Raw genomic sequence first — 23,147 nt, 5'->3', positions numbered from 1 at the left:
GCCGGCGGGGAAGCGCGAATGGACCGCAGGGAAAGGGGGTCGGCCTGCAACAGCCAATCCTGGCTGGATCCCGCCCCCCCACCCCCCCCTCCGCTTCCGCGTCCTGAGAGGCCGAGGGCGGCTGTCTGTGTCTCTGGGGTCTAGGAAGCAGGAGAACGAGCGTTCCTTAAAAGGGAGAACACACCTCCGCACTGTCCGTGCAGTCTAGACTCCTCTTCCCCTTCTCGTCAGGGCTATGGAAAGGGTATCCCGGGGCGGGGGTAACCACATGAACGGTCCCGCCTCTTCCTGAGGGCGGGCACGTGGCCCCGGAAGTGGGTGGTGTACATGGCGGCGTTTCCGGCAGGCCCCGGCTGCTGAAAGCCGCGGCGGCGGCGTTGGTCCGGGTCCGGGTTCCTGTCCCGGTCCCGCAGAGGCGGCGACCGCGGTGGGAGGAAGGAGGTGTGGGACGCGCTGGCCCACCGCCGCCATACGCTGCAGCTCCATCTCGACTCAAAATGAACTATATGCCTGGCACCGCCAGCCTCATCGAGGACATCGACAGTGAGTAGTTCATCTCCTCAGAGTGAAGTCTAGGGTGAAACCCTTCCTCCCAGGAGGGTGCCTCTTAAGGAGGAAGCTGATAGAATGAGTCCGGGCCGGGGGCGGTGTGTATTTAGTCCAGTTCTGGACGTCCGGCGTTGGCATCCTAGCAGGATGCCGGAGTCATGGGACACGCCGTTTGCCACTTTGTCGACTTCTGCCTGTATCCCGCCTCTCGCAGCTTCCACCGGATCTCCCGGGCAAGCTGTTGAATTCATTTCTGCTTTTCAGGGATGCGGCTGCTGAAGCTCACATGTGAAAGTTACCGTTTCCCCGGTCCATCGTCTCCCACCTGTGGTATTTCGAAGTACCAGGTGGTTACTGGGTGGATGAATGAGAATTCTCAGAGAAAGGGTTCTTGCAGAAACGAAAATAGTAATACAACAGCAGTTGGACTTAATTAGCACTAAACGTAGGGTTTATACTGTGTGGCCGTTTGCAGTCTTTTACCGTTTGAGAGTATTTAGCTTTTCAGACTGGAGAAGGAAATGGCAACCCACTCCAGTGTTCTTGCCTGGAGAGTCCCAGGGACGGGGGAGCCTGGTGGGCTGCCGTCTATGGGGTCGCACAGAGTCGGACACGACTGAAGCGACTTAGCAGCAGCAGCAGCAGCAGCAGTATGGAGAAGGCAGTGGCACCCCACTCCAGTACTTTTGCCTGGAAAATCCCATGGACAGAGGAGCCTGGCTGCAGTCCATGGGGTCGCTGGAGTCGGACACGACTGAGCGACTTCACTTTCACTTTTCACTTTCATGCATTGGAGAAGGAAATGGCAACCCACTCCAGTGTTCTTGTCTGGAGAATCCCAGGGACGGTGGAGCCTGGTGGGCTGCCGTCTAGGGGGTCGCACAGAGTCGGACACGACTGAAGTGACTTAGCAGCAGCAGCAGCAGCAGCTTTTCAGACTAGGTAGTGACTTTTCCAGAAAGACTGAGTCACTTCAAATTTACTTTTTTTCTCTGTTAGTTTTCTCTTACTGTTAAGACCTCCCTTATTCCTAGTCACTATCCTGAAGAAGAGCTCGGTTGTATCAGTTGTCTTTTGTTCTTCCAAACTCTGATCTGTGAGTTACTCCTAAAACAACACTTTTTAAAGTTGTGCACAATTGTGTGATCTGTCTCATTAACTTGTAATTGCTGCGAAACAGTTACCACGCAGTTCCAAACAAGTTCAGCAATCTTCTGCAGTTACTGTGCATGTAAAGAATGAATTTGTGATGAAATCCTCTCCCTATCCTCTGAAATCACTTTTTAGATCCAAATTAGTGATTTTGCTACTGAAGGGAATGTAGTGTAGCTTGGATCAAATTCATGTGTGAGTAACCACTGTACACGCCTGTCTGTAACGTGTAATGAAATCTTTAATTCTAATTGTCTGAGGATGGTGCCCTCACCTCTCTTGTTATGTATCTGAGTTATTTGAGATCCCTAGCACATCCTGCCGTTCTAACAAAAGGAATTGTTTTTCTCAAGTCTCTAACCCCTTTTGCAGATTCCAAGCTCCTCCTCTACTCAATGGTTTCAAATCACTTCATATGCAGCCTTCACTGCAACACACACACACTTTCCTCCTCTCTCCTCAGTCTTTCTGTATTTTCACACATCTTCTCATCTCATTTGGAAGTATTCCTCCCTTTCAGTCTGTGTCTTATTTATTTTTCCTTCCAGCTGCTTCTGGAATCCATTAATACCCTTTTTTGCTCATATCTTTTGCTCCCCCTCATGTATGTTCTTGTCTGTCATATTTTTTTTTCAGTTATATTTCACCATCAAATTCCCATTCCTTTTTTCACATCTGTACCCCTAAACCTCTTAAATATCTCCCATTTTAGCTGTTTCCTGGCTACCTGGTGTAGACCACCTCTGTCACCCTGCAGTCAGATTTTTTGGTCAACACGCTTCTGAAACTGCAGTCTTAAAAGACATCTGTCTAATGCATTCCTTCCCCTTTTTGGCACTGTGATGCCATTATCATAGGATTCTTCATTTTCTTGATTTTTCCAACACTGGTACTTGATTTTCTTATCTCTGCAACAGTTATTGTTCCCTAAAATAAATGGACTCCTACGTTCCATCTTTGGCTGCCGCTTTCTTTAAATCTCTAGGAGAGTTCCTGGACTTTAATAATGGTATCACCTCTTTGTGGGCATATCGGAAATTGCTCTGATCCAGACTTCTTTGGCCTTCCAGTCTTAAATCTCCAGTTGCCAGCTGACGTTTCTGCACAGGTGTCTTGATACTACTGGAGAATCACAACAGCAAAACACCTTCCACGGGATCTTGCTTCTTTCACTCCTGACTTTTGGTACATGGTCCTTCCTGACAAGATGACTCAAAATTCCTGCATCATCTTTAACCCATCTCTTAGCTTCCCACTCTCACACACATATCTACATATACAAACACTCTTGGTTGACCAATTCCATCCCTTATAACTGCAGTGTCTTGATCCTCTCATCCTCTCCCTTCCCATCTCTGCCCTGCTTCAGGTCTCTTCTTCATGTCTCAGACTCTGGTAATATCCTCAAAACCATTCTTTTTCTACCAGTTGAATCTTCAGAGTTGTCTTACTCCCCATGAAGTCACATCCAAACTCAGCCTGCTCCCAGTACTTTTCTGACTTCATCTCCTATTCCCTTCACACCCTCAACTTTTAGCCACACGTCTGGATACACAGCTCCCTTTTCTTCTGCCTAAATTACAGATTTCCCTCCTCTTCCCAGTCCCTGTCACTCTTCCCATGGCCAAAAATTATCTACCTTTTAAGGTCCATTGGAGGAGGCAATGGCAACCCACTCCAGTACGCTTGCCTGGAAAATCCCATGGACAGAGGAGCCTGGTAGGCTACAGTCCATGGGGTTGCCAAGAGTCGGACACGACTGAGCAACTTCACTTTGACTTTAAAGTCCAACTCAGATACCTCCAGCTAGATACAGTTTCTCTCAGTCTCATGTAATTAAGATTTGCCCTCTTGTGGTACTTAATTATAGCAACAAAAAAGCCTATAAATTCCTTCAGGAAAGAATCACTGTCTTGTTGCACTGTTCTGCATCTTTATTATAGCATCTGCATCTGCATCTTTATTATAGCATCTGCATCTTAATTATAGCAACAAAAAAGCCTATAAATTCCTTCAGGAAAGAATCACTGTCTTGTTGCACTGTTCTGCATTGTTCGGTCGCTCAGTGGTGTCCGACTCTTTACAACCCCCTGGACTATAACACACCAGGCTTCCCTGTCTTTCACTGTCTCCCAGAGTTTGCTCAGACTCATGTCCATTGTGTTGATGATGCCATCCAACCATCTCATCCTCTCTTGCCCCCTTCTCCTCTTGCCCTCAGTCTTTCCCAGTATCAGGGTCTTTTCCATTGAGTCGGCTCTTTGCATCAAGTGGCCAAAGTATCAGAGCTTCAGCTTCAGCATCAGTCCTTCCAATATTCAGGGTTGATTTCCTTCAGGATTGACTGGGTTGATCTCCTTGCTGCCTAAGGGACTCTTAAGAGTCTTGCATCAGTTCTTTGGTGCTCAGCCTTCTTTATGGTCCACGTTCTGCATGTAGAAAGTGAAGTGAAGTTGCTCAGTCGTGTCCGACTCTTTGTGACCCCATGGACTGTAGCCCACCAGGCTCCTCCCTCCATGGGATTCTGGAGTGGGTTACTGGAGTGGGTTGCCATTTCCTTCTCCAGGGGATCTTCCCGACCCAGGGATCGAACCTGGGTCTCCCACATTCCAGGCAGACGCTTAAACCTCTGAGCCACCAGGGAAGACTTAGAAAGTACTTTATGCATGGCATTAAAGACAAATAAGTGATTTTTGCTAGCTATTCTGGGCTTCCCTTGTAGCTCAGTCTGCTAGCTATTCTAGTGACTGGCTTACTGTCATTCTTCAGTGTCTCGAAGAGTCACCTCTTCAGAGGGGTTTTCCCTAGCCACCTTCTCTCCCCGCCGCCCCCCCCCATGTTTGTTTATTTACTTGGCTACACCGGGTCTTAGTTGCAGCACATGGTATCTTTAGTTGCAGCATGCACACTCTAAGTTGTAGCATATGAGATCTTGTTCCTGGGCCCCCTACATTGGGAGTGTGGAGTCTTAGCCCCTGGACTACCCTGGAAGTCCTCACCACCCTCTCTTCTATAGCTTCTTTCCCTCCCTTTCTCATATTATCCTGCTGTCTTGTTTTTATTCTGCTAGACTAATCACCATAGGTCATTTTTTTAAATATGTTTGTTTTTCTCCACCAGGCTTATAAGTTCATGAGGTTGGTGACTCTGAGTCTTATTCTCTACTATATATCTAGGCCCCAGAACAGCACATAGCCCTCAATATATTCTGTTGAATTTTTGCTCTGGTTTTATTATCAGCATCCTCATTTTACACGTCTTTGGTACTGTTTTTATTTAAAACCGTCTCTGATTCCAAAGTGTGAAATAGAAACTCTCTAAGATGAGGGGAAAATAATTTTGGAAAATTAAGATCATAAAGACCATCTAGATCAAATGTCCAAATTGGCAGGTATAGAAACTGACATGATGCTGACAGGGTTTAACTGTCAAGCACTGGCATCTGGAGCCAGTCCGTTGGGCCCCCTGACTGCGTGCCCAGTCCTTCCCCACTCTGCTGCCCCTCTTAGATTCTTTTCACCACGCATCTTCTCATCTAAACTAATCCCCAGCTGCCTTGGTCATCCCTCTAGTTTCTCAATGAACTCTGCGTTAAATGCTCTGTAATAGGAAATGGTAAAGCTTAATCTGCTACTAACTCTGTTTTTGTTTCCCTGTAAACTTGCTGAAGCTAACAGTTCATTTTTTAAAGATCTCTTTTCCTCTCCCCAGAAAAGCACTTGGTCCTGCTTCGAGATGGAAGGACACTTATAGGCTTTTTGAGAAGCATTGATCAATTTGGTATGTATTACATGAGTCCATGATGATAAGAGCCATGGTGGCTTTTATCATCCCATCCTCTGGATGATAAGAGCTGCCCACTGTATTTTTATGTTGTTTCGTATTGAAGTTTATCTGCAACTTTTTTCATGTACCTGGCATGATGAAATAGTGTTTTAAGTCACTACATCATTGTTTTCTAAATTACAATTAGGTGGTTTGAAAGCTTGTGTTTACAAGCTTATATTTTATTTCTAAAACTGGTTTTCACTACTAGAACATGTGGTTACAGTGTTTTGGACTATTTTTTATTTTCCCCATTAGAGGGAGCCAGATGATAGAAATACACTCAGTCTACTGAAAAGGCTGCTCATTTGTACATTGGCTTGGGTGCGACTACTCTTCAAAGCAGTTCCTGCCCTGAAGGTAATCCCTCCCTGTCCAATGAAAAGTGGGTCAGAGGCCTTTCCTGAAGCTTTTTAGGGACCCCCAACATTAAGCTCAGGATTTTATACTTTGGGATACATCAGACTCAAGGTCTTAATCTTGATTCTGTCTCTTGCGTTTTTCTAAAGAGACCTTATATTTGCTCCTGTCTTGAGAAACTTCAGTTCATGTCAACATTTGTTGGACATCAGCTAGGTCAGTGGCTTTGGGCCTAAGGAAGAACAACATAATTGAAATACTTATAAGAATCACAGATGATAGTACTGTTGTTTCTTCAAAGATGACAGCAGTACCAACTGAAGGAAGAAAAGTAATTTTTCTGCACAGACTGTGGTCCTAAACCTTAAGTCAAATTCATCAGACTACATGAGGGGAAAGTAGTGAATACTAATGTTACTCTCAGATTACCAAATTACAGTCATCTAACACAAGGGGAAAAAAACAGATTACTGTTGTATCATAATCCATTAATACCTACATTGGATTAAATGAATCATCTGTACTGAAACAAAGTTAAATCTTTGATAAATCATCACACACACATACCTGCACAAAGTAGAAAAAATGTTTCCTTCTAAAAGAAAAAAAAGATAACTTCTGCAGTTGTTTGGACTTCAGAGTTTTCCAAGTACCTTATCATATTTTCTTATAGTCATGTTGCTATCAGCAATTAACTCATAAGGAATTTAATTTTCTTCATTTATTTCCACCATCCTTCTTGTATTAGTGCAACATAATCCCAAGTACTCTATTTGCAGTTGTTTAAAAATCTCCAAGTGGTGTGTCTGAATGAAACAGGATGAGATTGTTTGAAATTTTAGCATTTTCCAGAATTAGAAAGTTTGAAAATCATGTTCAGCTAATCGTTTCTACTCAAGATAACTGATTGAGTTATGGACCTTTACCTGTAAAGTAATTTGAACTAAATGTCTTTGTTTCTTCCCTGTACACTTATAGCTAACTTAGTGCTACATCAGACTGTGGAGCGTATTCATGTGGGCAAAAAATACGGTGATATTCCTCGAGGGATTTTTGTGGTCAGAGGAGAAAATGTGGTCCTGCTAGGAGAAATAGTAAGTGAAAACTGTTAAGCTGCTATGGCTCTTGACAATCACACCGGTTAGGTTTCTTTTTGTCTTCTCAAGAAGGAAAAAATGTTTCCACCTTCACCCAGCTTCTCACGGGAAACCACCAAATTAGCTTAAGAAAGGGATATTGTAAAAGGAGAGCTTCAGAGAACAGTCAGCTTTGTTTCAGTGCCTACTGGCATATTAAAGATTTTGATCCCATTAGCAGTAAAATATCATGGATTTTTACCTGATATCAAAAAATACTGTCCTACATGGGAGTTTTTTAGCAGTCCAATGGTTAGGACTCCACACTCTCACCGCAGAGGCCAGGGTTCAGTCCCTGGAACTAAGTCCGAGGAGCTGAGTGGTGCAGCCATTATATATATAAAACACTGTCCCACACAAATGTGTTCATTAGAAGATTACTCTTGTATCTTTAGTAGCAGAAAATTGAAGTCCGATACCTAGCGAGAGAAGAATAGTCCAATGAAATATGGCTTCCCAACACTGGAATATTTTGTAGTCATTTAAACAGCTGTTTGCAAACGGTCTTCCAAGGCGTACAGACAGTTGGGTTGGGGGAAAGGCACATGGCATGTACAGTGTGGTATCTGTGTCTTAAAGGGAGCAGGGGGCAAGAGTGCCTGCAGCAGAAGCCTTTCTTCATTTTCTGAGAATGGACTCGACCTCACTTGGCTTCTTAGCTCCCAGTCAAGGAGGAGGTTCATATTATCTGTCAGGAAAGCCAGCTGTCAAGTAAAAAGTTAAATCCTCTCAAGTGGTGTTTCTGTAGGTGTGAGTGTGTATGTATGTGAACCATTAGAAAACTACTTCTCCAAAATATATATTAGAACTACTCTGACATTTTTAAAGAAGATAAAATGATTTCACAGTTTACATTAAACAGTTACTTTAAAAGTGCTTTATTTAATATCTTTGACTTGATCCTGGTGCTTCTGATTATTGCGTTTTCCAGGAAAATCAAACCTTGATTTTATCTTTAAAGTTTTCAGTAGCATTTCACAATCCCTAGCCACATGTTAAGTCAGGTTTACAGAAGTCTTTGGAGAGAAGTGGCTTGGTCTGTAGCTGTTTTTTGTTTGTTTGTTTGTTTATTTGTTTTCATAGCAGTTTTTAACTATACACCATTCGCGAAAGTAAGGAGGTAATTCTGCCAGGGTCGTGTTTGTTCATGTTGGAAACAGAAAGAACTAATCAATGCTGTCCAAGAATTGCTATGAAATATATGAAGTAACTTTCAAGTTTTAAAAATATTTTTGTGGTTGATGTAAAGCACCATGGTATCCTGGGATGTAGGGGTCGGGATTGTCGTCTGACTGAATATTCAGAGGAACTGCCCAATCTCTGGATGGTAGGATGGTGGGTGATTATTTTTTCCTCCTTTTTTACTTTTCTGAATTTAACTTTTAGAGAGGAAATGTATTACTTTGCTATCAGGGGAAAGATTTAAGTCACAAGACCACACACACACACTGCTTTAATTGAAGAATAGAAAACAGCACAGATACACTTTCTGTGCCAGTTACATTGGCACAGACACGGCCCTGTGTAGATGTATGTGAAGAGAAAAATTTGTGTTTATTCTTGAAGTGTCATTGTTTCCTGGGAGCCCTTTCGTGGAGAAGAGTACTCTTTTTTTGGTATGTTAACGGTTCAGATTCTGCAGAATTTTTTATAGTGGTATTACTAAAGAAATACGGTTCGGGCCTGCTTCCACAGTTCTATGAATCGATGGTCTGTTTGAAGACGTGTACCAATTCTAGGAAAACGCAAAACTAGAAGCCACGTGCATTCTGTAGACACGCAGTTGTTTGTGAAGTCCCTGGCTTCTACCTCAAGGATAATGAGACACACGGCCTTAAGTAATAAGCTGATTGTTGGGAAACAGCATTGTCATAACCACACAAATAGCTCAGCGCATAACATTGGGAAGTCCAGGAGGTAGGACACTGAGCCAAGAACATTGTCTTCCCTTCTGCCGCCCATGGGCTGTGAGGGAAGATCACACTTGATAATGTATATTTTGCTGGATGCAGCTAACTTTTGGGGGCAGGGCTTGCTTATGGAATTTATGTGGCTTTCGCTCTAACCTCTCTGGGAGAGTCCTCCATCCGTGGTGTCACCGCTGTGGCTTCTGAGGCCTTGGCCGCCTCTGCAAATTAGCATCTAGCAGTAGGCTGGAACGTTTGGAGAGGTGGCGTTTGCGTTGATGCCTTCCCAGATTTTTAAGTAAAAGTCGGAGGATGAGAAATGTGAGTACCCTGTCCGTGGAGGCTTTCCATGTTACAGAAACACCAAGTGATACCTAGATAAACTTCTTAAGGAGAAGAAACAGTCAGTAGATGGATAATTTTATAGCAAAGTTCTGCATTATCAAGTTGGTTATCAGATGTTTAGGATGTTCAAAAATAAAAATATTAGCATATTTTACCATATTAAATGGGAAATGTAGCCAATATTTGTGAAGAATGTTGGGGCCAAAATGGTTTACTAACCCAGCTGGTTTGCTGGGGTTTTCTCCAGAAGACTAGTTGCCATGGGGGAGAAAGTAGTCCTGTGTTAACAGAGGGCCAGTTGATTGCCTTTGGCTTGGGGGCTGGGGGTCAGGGGTTCTACTTTGAATCAGTGTTTTATACTTTTTAGCGAAAAAAAAAAAGCTCCAGAAATTACGCTGACTTTGACTATGTATAAATACAAAATTTATTTTAAGCTACCTTGACCTCGGTGACTTCTCTCTTGGATTTCCTGGGGTTGGGCAAATAGCTGTAAGAAAAGTAGTTCTTAACTCATGTAGGACTTTGCACAGACTAAAGCTTTGTTATGCACACTGATACTGATTCCTGTTAAACCACACCCGTGTGTTCTATAGGAGTGTTGCCAGCCATTCCTTTGTAAAGTGTTATCTGTCCATAGGGTGTTTGTGCCCTGGCACAAGTAAAATAACTCAAGCCTGATATAGGAATCCATTTGCCTTTGTATCTGTGATGTTTTCTATTCTTGGTCACAAAGTAAAGTTTTCCAAACCTGCTTGTTTTGTAGGACTTAGAAAAGGAGAGTGACACACCTCTCCAGCAAGTGTCTATTGAAGAAATCTTAGAAGAACAGAGGGTGGAACAGCAGACCAAGCTGGAAGCCGAGAAGCTGAAAGTCCAGGCCCTGAAGGATCGAGGCCTGTCCATCCCTCGGGCAGATACTCTCGAGGAGTATTAAGTCTTCTGCGCAGAGACTGTCGCTCTTGGGGAGCAGGGCTGTCACTAAACGAAGTGACAGCCTGGTCACCTCACACATGTGATGAGAGACTCTATAATAGAGTTTTGAAAAGTCATTTTTATTTTTAATTCTTTCACAGATGCAACATGAAGAAATCATGTGTTCTGTTTTTGTTTTTGTTTTTGTTTTTCATTTTAATTACAAAATCATCGTCTAAAGAAATAGTGGCATGGACTCCTCTCACTCATCACTGTGGAGCCAACAGCTACTTCTTTACATTGCTCTTCTCACCCCAAATGAGCGGCTACAGGGGACAGTCTTCATTTACTTGTAAATAAAACTCGAATCTCAAAATTGCAGTGTTATTTCCCAAGTTTGTGTTGCCTTCAGTGACTGGGCATCATTTAATTTCTCCTCTCAGAGGTATAAGCAGTCCACACACACACACGTGGAATTTCCCTTCTGTCACAATTCCAACCTACTATAGTTTTAGTTCGTTTATTTGGCTGTGCCAGGTCTTCGTTGCTGCACGTGGGACCTCTAGCTGTGGCATGTGAACTCTTAGTTGTGGCACGTGTGGAACTGGGGCCCCTGCATTGTGAGTGGAGTCTCAGCCACTGGACCATGAGGGAAGTCACTTACGAAGGAGTATTTTCATACTGAATATCCTACAGGTCCTCCCTTGTCCCCTCATCTTTTTTTTTTTCCACTAATAAAAAATGTTCAGGCTTGAGGAGGGCTCTTTCAGTGAGGTTTTGCAGCTCTTGGTTACAACAGAAGCTGGTGTTTGAGAAGCAGGAGTGGTGGCAGCTGCATCACCAGCTGTGTTCCCATGAGATCCACATGACAACTTCTCTAAATGCTCTGTTAATTTCATGAGGTTTTTCTGGTCATTTGGCTGAGTCTTGAGCGTCTTATGCTGTCATCAAAAAGAAGCACAGATAAAATGGTGTTTCAGTGACTGATAGATCTAGGTTCTTCTCTGCCCACATGTCTTGGCTGCCAGCCCCCAGTGATGCCACCTTTCTGGTGTGATGTGATCTCGTAAGAGGCTGTACTTCCCAGGAGTTCAGTGTTGGGTATTGGACAATGTGAACTTGGAATTGGGAGACAAAACGGGTTAAAACCCAGACTGTTCTCTCTGGCACTTGGGTTCAAGCAAGTCAGTCTTCCTCCTTGACTCTGTTTTAACTGTAAAATTATTCCAGATACTTAGAGTCTGTTGAGCAGAGACATCTTTTGCAGAGAAGATACTTAAATCCAATTCCTATCTTTGAGTTACTTTATAGTATTCAATTGGAGAAGGCAATGGCACCCCACTCCAGTACTCTTGCCTGGAAAATCCCGTGGATGGAGGAGCCTAGTAGGCTGCAGTCCATGGGGTCGCTAAGAGTCAGACACGACTGAGCGACTTCACTTTCACTTTTCACTTTCATGCATTGGAGAAGGAAATGGCAACCCATTCCAGTGTTCTTGCGTGGAGAATCCCAGGGACAGGGGAGCCTGGTGGGCTGCCGTCTATGGGATCGCACAGTCGGACACGACTGAAGTGACTTAGCAGCAGCATAGTATTCAATATACTTCACATTTTATGAGCTCAGGGGTTTGCAATGGTTTGAATTCAGTGTTTTGCAGATAAACCATTTGACCTCAGCTATTCATCACTGGCTTGGTTTCAAAGGAGGTAATATGAGAAAAGTTGCACTTTATGATTTATCTTGTGTGTTTCACCTCTAACCTTACCGCTGAATAGCCTTAATTTCTTGTTCCCACATGAAGGGGAAAAGCCCATCACCAACTGTGGAAGATGTGGTTAACTTTCACTACAAGAAAATTTTGAGAGCAGAATGTGTTGTTTTTGAGCACCACTGTTTGAGAATATCCAACACCTTCAAGAGATTCAAGTTCACTGTAATCTTTTGATTGTATAATTATACAAAAGATTATAATATTGTAATCTTTTTGACCTCACTCGGACAATTCCACATGCAATCATAAGATTTATGATTTATTCTTCTGTTCAGAAGAAGACAATTCCCATAGTAGGTCAGGAATTTTCAAGCCATGGCTGGGTTTCAGTCATCAGGTACGATAAGGTACTGCCCTTTAGACCATTGTCGCACAGGCTAGAGCTGAAGGATGGAACAAGATGAGGCTCCCTGCTCCCTCCCCTTCATCTCCCTGCCCCTCAGTGCAGGGATCGCCCTCAGTTCTGCCCAGTCCAGGCTTTTCGCAGATACTGAAATTACCCATCTTCATTCTGACGTAACTGGGTGCAGCAGCCTCTCTCACTCTCCCCGCTGTTCTTTTCCCCTTTCCTTGGCTCTTGACCTTTCATTGCATTGTCAGCTAAATTTAAACCTCAATATCTGTTCTCGCCTACTCAGCTAAAGTCCCAGAAGGCCCTGGGTACTCAGCAGAGCCAGATACCCTCATACCATCCGGCATGGACGCCACGTCAGCATGAACCACAGAGGTACCCGGGTGTGATGGCTGCAGAGTGGCCTCAGTTCTGCTCACAGGAGTGCGAGTGACAGGCTGAGTGAGAGACAGTAGAGCAGGTGGAGCAAGCCTGGGTGGGGCCAGAATCTCCTGTTGTCTTGTTTATGACATACTTGCCTCAGACAGCTACAAGAAAATCCTTCCCAGAAGACCCATTTTAAATAGCAACACCATCCCCAACTATATCCTTTGCAGCTTCGTCTTTCACCAGAGCAATTACTGCAATCCAACATAAATTTCACTCCCCCAACAGTGTAAATCCTTAAAGCAGGATTTTTGTCAAATTCACTCCTGTGATCGCACATGGAGAATGGTGTCAGGCACATATCAAGTCTCAGTACGTATCTGTGGAGTTGAAGGAAGGATGGATAAATGATGGATGGATGGGGGATGCGGTGGATTCAGGCTAGTTACTAAGATACTTTAGAGACCAGTCAGAGAACTCAAAGGACGAAGACAGCAGGACTCACCCAGCAACCAGGAGTGGATTAATTAGCAGAGATCCTTACTCTGAATATGGAGATAATTTCTTACTGCCTCCACTGGAGACTGCAGCCCTCCAGGAGTGAAGAGTTGGGAGATGACTGATGTGAAAATGCCTGGTAGAGCATCCCAGGGAAATGGGGCCGGGGTGGAGGAGGACTTGTCAGGGTTGCTGGAAGTAACAGATGCTCTTTCTTCTGTTTCCCTCCCACCTGCAGTGCTGCACCCCCACCTCACATACTACCCCTTTATGAAGTGAAAGTCGCTCAGTCGTGTCTGACTGTGACCCCATGGACTATACAGTCCGTGGAATTCTTCAGGCCAGAATACTGGAGTGGGTAGCCTTTCCCTTCTCTAGGGGATCTTCCCAACCCAGGGATACAACCCAGGTCTCCCACATTGCAGGCGGATTCTTATGCAGCTGAGCCACAAGGGAAGCTCATATTACCCCTTTGGGGTCCCCCAAATAAGGAAAGCAGGAGACAACTTTAAGTGTGCTTGCTGTTCCCAACCAAGCAAGTTTTGTATCTGAGTGACCCAAGATCTTCTAACCTGAAAGAATTAGGAAACCAACCAAAGAAAGTGGCACATTTCTGTCTGTACCAAAGGCCTGGATCAGTCCACCCTGCTTAGTGCTCCTCTCCCTGTCAACTCTGGCTCTGCCAGGCCTATGTGGGAGCAGAGAATAAAATCAAGCCCTTTTCTTCTCACTTCACTGCTTTGCCTCTCTTTTCCCCACTTCTCAGCTTCCTAGATTTTATCTATTCTCCTTGTTTAAAAAAAAAAAAAAAAGAGTAGAAAAAGATTTCTGTAACTCCACTCTAGCCACTTAGCTAGACCCTGGGCTACAAAAAGCCCTCAAGTGCTCTGGAAATACGAGGAATTGAGTAATGTCGGGGCACCAGCCCACCAGCAGTTAGGACAGCAAAAAGAGAGGGCCCAGTGCTCCCCATATCCCAGGTCAGAAACCCCAACTGCCTGGGAATTCATCTCGAAGACCCAGTTTTACCGACGAATAAGTTTGCATACAGTAAACTTCACTCTTTAGCGTACAGTTCCGTGAGTTTCAACTACTGCATGTAGTTACGCAACCACCACCCCTATCCCTTTGAATTTACCTTTTCCCGGCCTTCCCCAGACCCTGGCAAACCACTGGTCTCTTTTCTGTCCCTGTAGTTTGTGTTGGCAACTAATTCAAAATTTTCTAAAAATGGTGCGTAGGTCAAATATCTGGAAGGTTAAACTCAGCCCACCTGCCTTCAGTTGGCGCTTCTGGTTTAGGCTATTGCCAAAGACAGCTTTAACTGCGGCCCCTGCCAAGCATCCCCGGCTTGCTGGGGGACAGAAAGACGAAAACAAGAGAACCAGTGTGAGGGGATAACCGAGTGCACCGCTGATCACCCTGAGATCTGTCAGGTGTAAGCGGCAAATATGGGCCCCGCTTTTCAGAGACGAATTTGCAAGTTTTGTAAAGAGCACACAGCCGTAAGAATTAGTGCAGTTCATGACTACACAGATGGACCCAGCGATCATCAGAGTGAAATGAGTCACAAAGACAAATATCACATAATGTCACTCATTCGTGGAATCTAAAATACGGCACAAATGAACTTATCTACAAAAGAAACAACAGACTCACAGAACAGCGGATCCCGAGCCAGAGGGGGAGGGAGGGGAGGGATGATGGAGATGGACAGACGCAAACTATTAGATAAAGAATGGATAGACAGCAAGGTCCTGCTGTACAGTCCAGGGAACCATGTCTACTACCCTGCAATAAACCATAATGGAAAAGAATGTGGTCGCAGAGTCTGGCACGACTGGGCAACTGAGCAACAGCAACATATGTATAAGTGATTCACTTTGCTGGACAGCAGAAACTAACATTGTAAATCTTCACTTCTGAAAAAAAGGTGGAGAGCAGATTGTGCGTCCCGGTATCTTTACTTCGGAACACTCTTGAACTTTCCAGCGGCACCTCTCAGGACCTCCCGTTTCCTGTCTATTAAACAGGGATCCCAGGCATCCCTGGTAGTCCAGCAGTGAGAACTTGGTGCTTTCACTGCCAAGGGTTTGACCCCTGGTCAGGGAACTAACATCCCGTAAGCCGTGCACGCACATGGTAAATAAATAAATCAAACAAGGATCTCAATAGTGCCAACTAGTTTGGCTGGTCGTAAGGACTGAGTGACTATATGTGAAGAGCTTAGGACAGAGGTCCCCAACCCCGGGGTCATGGTCAAGGACCCATCCTCGGCCTGTGAGGAACCAGACCACACAGCAGGAGGTGAGTGGTGGCCAAGCCAGCGAAACTTCATCTGTATTTAAGGCCACTGCCATTCCCCATCGCTTGCATTACCACCTGAGCTCAGCCGCCTATCAGATCAGCAGCAGCATGATAAATGTAATATGCTTGGATCATCCCGAAACCACACCCCCAGGCCTGGTTTGTGGGAAAACTGTCTTCCATGAAATGGGTCCCTGGTGTCAGAAATGCTGGGGACCACTGGCTTAGAACAAACCCTGGCCCAGGACTTCCACATCAACCATTATAATCTACTGAGTCCCCAGCACTGAGCCAGACTCATGGGAGGGACTCCACATCCTCGGCGAATTTAGGCTTAGTCTCCTTTGTACAAGTAAGAATTACACAATGGCAAGCAACTCAGACTGAGGAAGGAAGTGCTGAATTACATCAAGTGTTCTCTGTAGGGAGGTGAACCAAAATGACCTCAACCCCACGAGTTAAACTTGCCTTAACTTTCTGCTGCCCTCTCACAATTGGCCCCATTGGAGGAAAACATGCCCTTCTTTCAACTGTAAATAAGCTTGTATCCTATAAACAGTATGGAAGAGCTGGAAGAAAGTCAGTGCTTATTGAGAATCTCCAGAGTGGCAGGCTCCGAACTTTTAATTATCTATCACTTTCCTAGTGGATCAGACAGTAGAGAATCTGTCTGCAATGCAGGAGACACGGGTTCGATCCCTGGATCAGGAAGATCCCCTGGTGAAGGGAATGGCAACCCACTCCTGTATTCTTGCCTGGAGAATTCCATGGACAGAGAGCCTGACAGGCTACAGTCCACTGAGTCGAAGCCACAACACAATTACCTAGCACTGTGCTAAGTGCTGGGGAGTCCAAAACTTGAAAAGGATCCAAGCCCTTATGAAATTTCCAGGTCCTAATGGAGTTTACAGACATGGATAGAAGGGAGGACCCACAGGTGTGGGGTAGAGGAACACTGGGAAGTCTGTCTCTCCCTCTCAGTTTCTCTGTTTTTCTTTCGCTTAAGAAAGTCTTTAAAAAAACATGGGTGGGGAGAATGGGTAATAGCCTTATTGACACTGTGATAAATGTTTGTCAAGGGGGCCCAAAGGTATTGGATTCTAATTAAAGAGTAGAGTGAGGGGATGTCCAGAGCTGGGAGCTGGCCCGAACGTGGGGGCACCTCAGGAGGGCGCTGGCCCGGGGCTGGAAGAGAAGCTGGGGGCGGGGGTGGGAGTCCAGAGTGCCTAGACACTGGCTAAGATGTATCGTTACCTGATTTAAGCCTCATTACTGCCACGAGAGGATTATACAAAGAAAAAGAAAATATACCCTGATTATACAGATAAGGAAATTCAGATTGAAGAAGCAAGGGCTCCCAGGCATAAAATAAGTAGTGGGAGGGGGTTGGGAAGTCTGTCTGTCTGTCCTCCAGCACATAGCTTTCCCACATACCCAAGGTGATGCTCAGCACTCACCTCCTCAGGGCTGGGCCCAGACTAGCCCAAGGTCCCCCTCTTCAATGCTTGGCTTCTGTCTCCTGGGAACCTGCAGAGGAATCATCCCAGGCCCACCAGCTTGCTCTGAACCCCGCCGTGCTCTACAAACACGGCCCAGCTGAGCACCCTCAGATTTCCTGCCCCCTGACCCTGATGCTCTACCTGGAATACCTGCCCCCCACCCCAGCCCCTCTCACACCTGGCTGACTCCTTCCTGACCTGACTCTCCACACTCAGTTCAAATGGGACTCCCCCCAGGAGCACCCCTCCTCCTCTGCCCTACCGCTCCCCATATGGGGCCACACCGTTCACTTTCCCCTAAAACTGTAGAACTTCATGGTGGACACTCAGTGAAAGAAAGAAATAAAGTGACGTCACTTAGTCGTCTCCGACTCTTTGCGATCCCATGGACTGTGGCCTACCACCGGGTTCCTCCATCCATGGGGTTTCCCAGGCAAGAGTACTGGAGTGGGCTGCCATTTCATTCTCCAGGAGATCTTCCCGACCCGGGAATTGAACCTGGTCTCCCACATTGTAGGCAGATGCTTTATCATCTGAGCCACCAGGGAAGTCCACTGGACACTCAGTAGAGGACTCTTGAGGGAGTGAGCGAGCCCACGGGGCCCACCCTCCCCACTCGGGGCCTCCCCATCCAGCCTGGGCCTTGTCTCTTCCTTCCTGGCCTGTGGCACCCCCCGACCCCCACCGGTCTCCTCCAGTGGGGTGGCGGGGTGGGGGGCTCTGCCCTCATCCGCAAGCAAAGCCAGAAATGGCTTCCAGAACCACAGAGAATTCCCAGACCTCTCTCCCCATTCTACCACTTGGAGGGACCGTGAGAGTTAACCAGGCAAGGCTGAGGAAGAGAGCCTTGGCCCTGGGGGAGGTCACCAGCACACCGCCCCCACCCCCCACCGCACCCCAGAGTCAACGGCAGCCTCTGACATCAGCAGCAGCTAGGGCCCCCACCCTACAGTCTCCCCCCACCACTGCCTCCCCGTCACAGCGGCCATAATTCTCCCCGAGACAGCCACGAGGAGACCTTGGGCATTAACTGCCCCATCTGTCCTATAATAACCCCTCCCCACCCCCCTCCCAGAGGCACATGTGCTCGAGGGTGCACGTGAGCGAGGAAACAGAGGCCGCCTGGAGCGGCTGGCCCGCTCCCTTTCCCCGTGACCTCTCTCCGACCCAGCTCAGGCTGGAGACAAACAAGAGGCTCCCTCAGGTGCCTGTGACTCCGTGTGGGCGGGAAACAAGGCCCTCAGGTGGGTTTCCTAAGTCAAGGCGTCCCTGGGGCCAGCAGCTTCTCGTCCACAGACAAGGGGAAGCAGCCTCTGCGCTGGGAGGGCGGAGGGCCAGGCCCACCAGAGAGAGAGCAGACATGTACTTGCAGTCACACACATCAGGACCCACACGGCCCCTCTAAGTGGGACGGACAGTAGGGAACAAGCCAGTTCCAGGAGGTTGGGTGGTCTCACAGACTGGCTCCGGGGGCCCCTGGAGGGTGGGCCAGGGGCTCTGGGCAGCCACTGCTCAGAGCGGAGCCCACAAAAGGGGCTTCTCAGGGATGCCCCACTGCATCAGCAGGACTTGAAGGAGGGTGTGAGACTTGCCTGCGCTGCATGGGCAGCAGGCACCTGGCCGGGCTCTGGGCAGGCCCTGTTGCTTTCATCCTTTCTGGAGCGAGCGGACACAAGAGCTGTTAGCAGCCTCCCACTGCTTCCCTGTTTTTCAAGCCTTCCCTCCACCTCCAGGCAGTGGTGACACAGAACCCTCTCACCAAGAGGGCAGGCCCATGTTGTTCCGTGTTGTTCCGTCGCTCAGTCCTGTCTGACTCTTTGTAACCCCATGGACTGCAGCATGCCTGGCTCCCCTGTCCTCCACTACCTCCCAGTTTGCTCAAACTCAAGTCCATTGAGTCAGCGATGCCATCCAACCATCTCATCCTCTGTCATCTCCTTCTCCTCCCTCCTTCAATCTTTCCCAGCATCAGGGTCTTTTCTAATGAGTCCGCTCTTCGCATCAGGTGGCCAAAATACTGGAGTTTCAGCTTCAGCATCAGTCCTTCCAATGAATATATATTCAGGACTGATTTCCGTTAGCACTGACTGGTTTGATCTCCTTGCAGTCCAAGGGACTCTCAAGAGTCTTCTCCAACACCACAGTTCAAAAGCATCAATTCTTCGGTGCTTAAATTTTTTATGGTCCAACTCCCACCACCATACATGACTACTGGAAAAACCATAGCTTTGACTATATGGATCTTTGTCTGCAAAGTGATATCTCTGCTTTTTAATAAGCTGTCTAGGTTTCTCATAGATTTCTTTCCAAGGAGTAAGCATCTTTTAATTTCATGGCTGTAGTTATCATCCACAGTAATTTTGAAGGCCAATGCTAATGTGATTCTCTCAACCCCCAACATTCTTGCCAAATGAATTTGGCTGAAAAGCAACCTCAAGGTCAACCTTAAAGGGAAAAGATATCCTGAGAGACCAGCAAGCAGGCTGAGATGAGATCTCCCTCACTGGGCCTGGGTCATAGGGACTACAGAGGAGAAGCTGGGCTGTCTCATGAGTCCCTGGTTCAGAGCTCAGGGCCCCCAAACTGCAAAGACTGGGGCTGAGCACCCCAATACCCTGTCACTCTGTCTTTTTAAACTTTCAGCTCATGTCAGGCCCTATGGAAAAACCTGGTTAGCCTAGGTTATTCAGGAAAGTGTGAGAAAGGAAGGGGGCCCAGCCCAGGCCCCCTCTCTTAGTGTCTCTGGCCGGCTCTCCCCACTGTGAGCTTCAGGACTCAGTCCTGCTTCAGAACTAACCCCTGAGAAGGGAACTGACTCTGCACAGGGCTTTGGTAAAGGTTGTTGGTGTAAATGGATGAATCAATAATTGAACAGCTAAGGGCTTCCCTGGTGGTCCAGGGGTTAAGAATTGGCCTGCCAATATAGAGGACACAGGTTTGATCCCTGGTCCAGGAAAGTTCCACATGCCATGGAGCAACTAAGCCCTTGAGCCCAACTACTGAAGCCCACGTACCTAGAGCCTGTGTTCTGCAACAAGGGAAACCACCGGAATGAGAAGCCTGCACACTGCAGCTAGAGAGCAGCCCTCACTCACCGAAACTAGATAAAGACTGAAGACCCAGAACAGCCAAAAATTAAATAAATTAAAAAAAAATACCCTGGAGAAGGAAATGGCAACCCACTCCAGTATTCTTGCCTAGGAAATCTCATGGACAGAGGAGCCTGGTGGGCTATAGTCCAAGAGGTCGAAAAGAGTCAGACACGACTTAGCGACTGAACAACAGCTAATGAGAGGTGTAAGAATAGCTTCCCTGGTGGCTCAGATGGTACAGAGTCTGCCTGCAGTGTGAGAGACCCGGGTTCGATTCCTGGGTCGGGAAGATCCTCTGGAGAAGGAAATGGCAACCCACTCCAGTATTCTTGCCTGGAAAATCCCATGGATGGACGGCTACAGCCCATCGGGTCCCAAAGAGTCAGACACGACTGAGCGACTTCACTTTAACTTTCAAGAATGAATGACAGAAACGAACAAAGACCATTAAAAAAAAAAAAAAAATTGAACAGCTGAACACACAGAGTGTCAGGGGGCTGCATGAGGAACCCTGTAAGGATGGACTAAACGTCAGCGGGCTAGAGTTGTCCCAGACCTGCTGCCAACCAGCTGTGGGACCTTGAGTGGGTCATTTCCACTGCCAGTTAGAACAGGCAACATGATAGCTGTGACTTTCAGCTTTATCTGGAGATTTTCCAAGGACTATACACCAGGAACCTGGCCCCTCCACCCTGAGGAGCTGCTCTGAAGACTCATCAGTGGGTCTGTAGGTGAATGAGGTGAATGGGTACATGCAAACAACCACACATCTTGATAGAAGGTTGCTGCCGGTCACAAGGAGCCCATATCTCCTTTAACAATTATAGTGCTTTCCAAATAAGGAAAGATGCAAGAGTCCGGGCTCATCAGAAATTTCTCCTGAAAATATCTCAGTATCTGAGGGCCTGTGCTGCCTCACTGTCAACTCCACCCTGGAGCCCTCTTAGGGGTTACTGTAGGACAGTGACTGTAGGAGTTATGACTTCATCCTTGTATCAGTAGAACCGGGAAACCTCAAAGTTGGACAGAGGTCAAAGAATTTCACTTAGAATTTGGGGAAGTCCATCAAAAATATCAAAAAAGGTTTAAAAGCACTTGGTCAAATAGGATCACAGGTCACTGTAAAACTGCACTTATTTAACCAAAGTGACAATAAAAAATTTCAAAGGCAAATACAGATCTTTACAACAGATTGCTTAAAAGGTAAAGAAACATTACAGTCTGTTATGGAAAGCAGATCAATATTCTAAGAAAACTTTGTCCTCTTAAAGGGATAGAAAACCAAATTCCGGCTTTACATCACCTTGCTGCTGCTAAGTCGCTTCAGTCGTGTCCAACTCTATGCGACCCCATAGACGGCAACCCACCAGACTCCCCCGTCCCTGGGATTCTCCACGCAAGAACACTGGAGTGGGTTGCCATTTCCTTCTCCATACATCACCTTACCTTTGCTTTTTTTTCATTGCATTAATGTTCATTGAGAGCCTACTCTATGTAGGTGCTCTTCTGGGTCTAGGCACAGAGTAGTAAACGGAGTCCCTGCTGCTTGAGCAGCCCACATGCCAGGATGAAACTTGTGTTTGAACCTGCCCGAATTAAGTATGATCACGGTCACATGGAGAAAATCAACCTCTTTGAGCCTCAGTCTTCTTTTCTATACAACTGAGTCATACTGATTCCCTTGTGGTTTGGTTAGGAGTAAGCCAAGGCAATGGCACCCCACTCCACTATTTGTGTCTGGAAAATCCCATGGACGGAGGAGCCTGGTGGGCTGCAGTCCATGGGGTCGCAGAGAGTCGGACACAACTGAGCAACTTACTTTCACTTTTCACTTTCATGCATTGGAGAAGGAAATGGCAACCCACTCCAGTGTTCTTGCTTGGAGAATCCCAGGGACCAGGGAGCCTGGTAGGCTGCCCTCTATGGGGTCGCACAGAGTTGGACACGACTGAAGTGACTGAGCAGCAGCAGCAAGCCAGATAATGCAACAGAATCACTTAATGAGGTATAAAATTTAATGCCAATGTTAGTTACTCCTCTAACTAGTAAATGACAGGATGTATGATTTTTTAAATCTTTGTTTTGAATCTTGGATTTTTAAATATAAATTCTTTCTTTTTAATTGAACACATATATTTTTTCAACTCTCTATATATGCTCTTCTTCAGATTCTTTTCCATTATAGGTTATTAAAAGATACTTAGTTCCCTGTGCTATATAGTTCAGTTCAGTTCAGTCGCTCTGTCGTGTCTGACTCTTTGCGACCCCATGAATCACAGCACACCAGGCCTCCCTGTCCATCACCAACTCCCGGAGTTCACTCAGACTCACGTCCATCGAGTCAGTGATGCCATCCAGCCATCTCATCCTCTGTCATCCCCTTCTCCTCCTGCCCCCAATCCCTCCCAGCATCAGAGTCTTTTCCAATGAGTCAACTCCTCACATGAGGTGGCCAAAGTACTGGAGTTTCAGCTTTAGCATCATTCCTTCCAAAGAAATCCCAGGGCTGATCTCCTTCAGAATGGACTGGTTGGATCTCCTTGCAGTCCAAGGAACTCCTTAACTACACGCATTTCCAGTCCTTAGGCTTTTTTTCCCTTGCATACAAAAATGTTTTCCTATTTAACTTCTAGTGGTTTTAATTATATATTTTAATTAGCATTTTCAACTCTTAAAAAATCCTTACTTTCTAGTGAAAATAAGAAGTAAGCAATTATAAATTGTCTTTTATATTAGTATTCTGTAGATTGGCAAACTAATATATACTATTTATAATATCTAAAAACATGTGCTTTCTTATAGAAAATGTCTCAATTTGACACCAAGCATAGTTACTAATAGTCCTAAATATCTTTAGTTCATCTGTAAAAGGAAGCCTATGTTCAGTAATTAACGTTTTAGTAACTTAAACACAGATCTTCAATAAACCTCCATCATTTAATTTAATTTAGCAAAACTGGACAATGTGAAGTTACCAAATATCTGGGGAAACTATTTTTAAGTGGCCATTCCTAAAGTATAATTATTTCTAAAGATTTTACCTAAAAACTCTTATTTACATTTAACTCACTTATAA

General features: G+C 46.0%; 1 protein-coding gene across 1 annotated transcript; it reads left to right on the top strand.

Moving 5' to 3' along the window:
* Positions 1 to 330: 330 nt before the first annotated feature.
* Positions 331 to 10,539, top strand: LSM1 (LSM1 homolog, mRNA degradation associated). The gene is given in 4 exon segments (NM_001017952.1): positions 331 to 543; positions 5,413 to 5,481; positions 6,865 to 6,980; positions 10,038 to 10,539. Coding segments are annotated over 4 exon segments (402 nt in total). The 5' UTR covers positions 331 to 497; the 3' UTR covers positions 10,209 to 10,539.
* Positions 10,540 to 23,147: the final 12,608 nt, after the last annotated feature.

The sequence above is a fragment of the Bos taurus genome, chromosome 27 (assembly GCF_002263795.3).
Source record: "Bos taurus isolate L1 Dominette 01449 registration number 42190680 breed Hereford chromosome 27, ARS-UCD2.0, whole genome shotgun sequence".
Lineage (NCBI taxonomy): Eukaryota > Metazoa > Chordata > Mammalia > Artiodactyla > Bovidae > Bos > Bos taurus.
The sequence above is the reverse complement of the archived record's forward strand: the minus strand, read 5'-3'. Positions and strand labels throughout refer to the sequence as shown.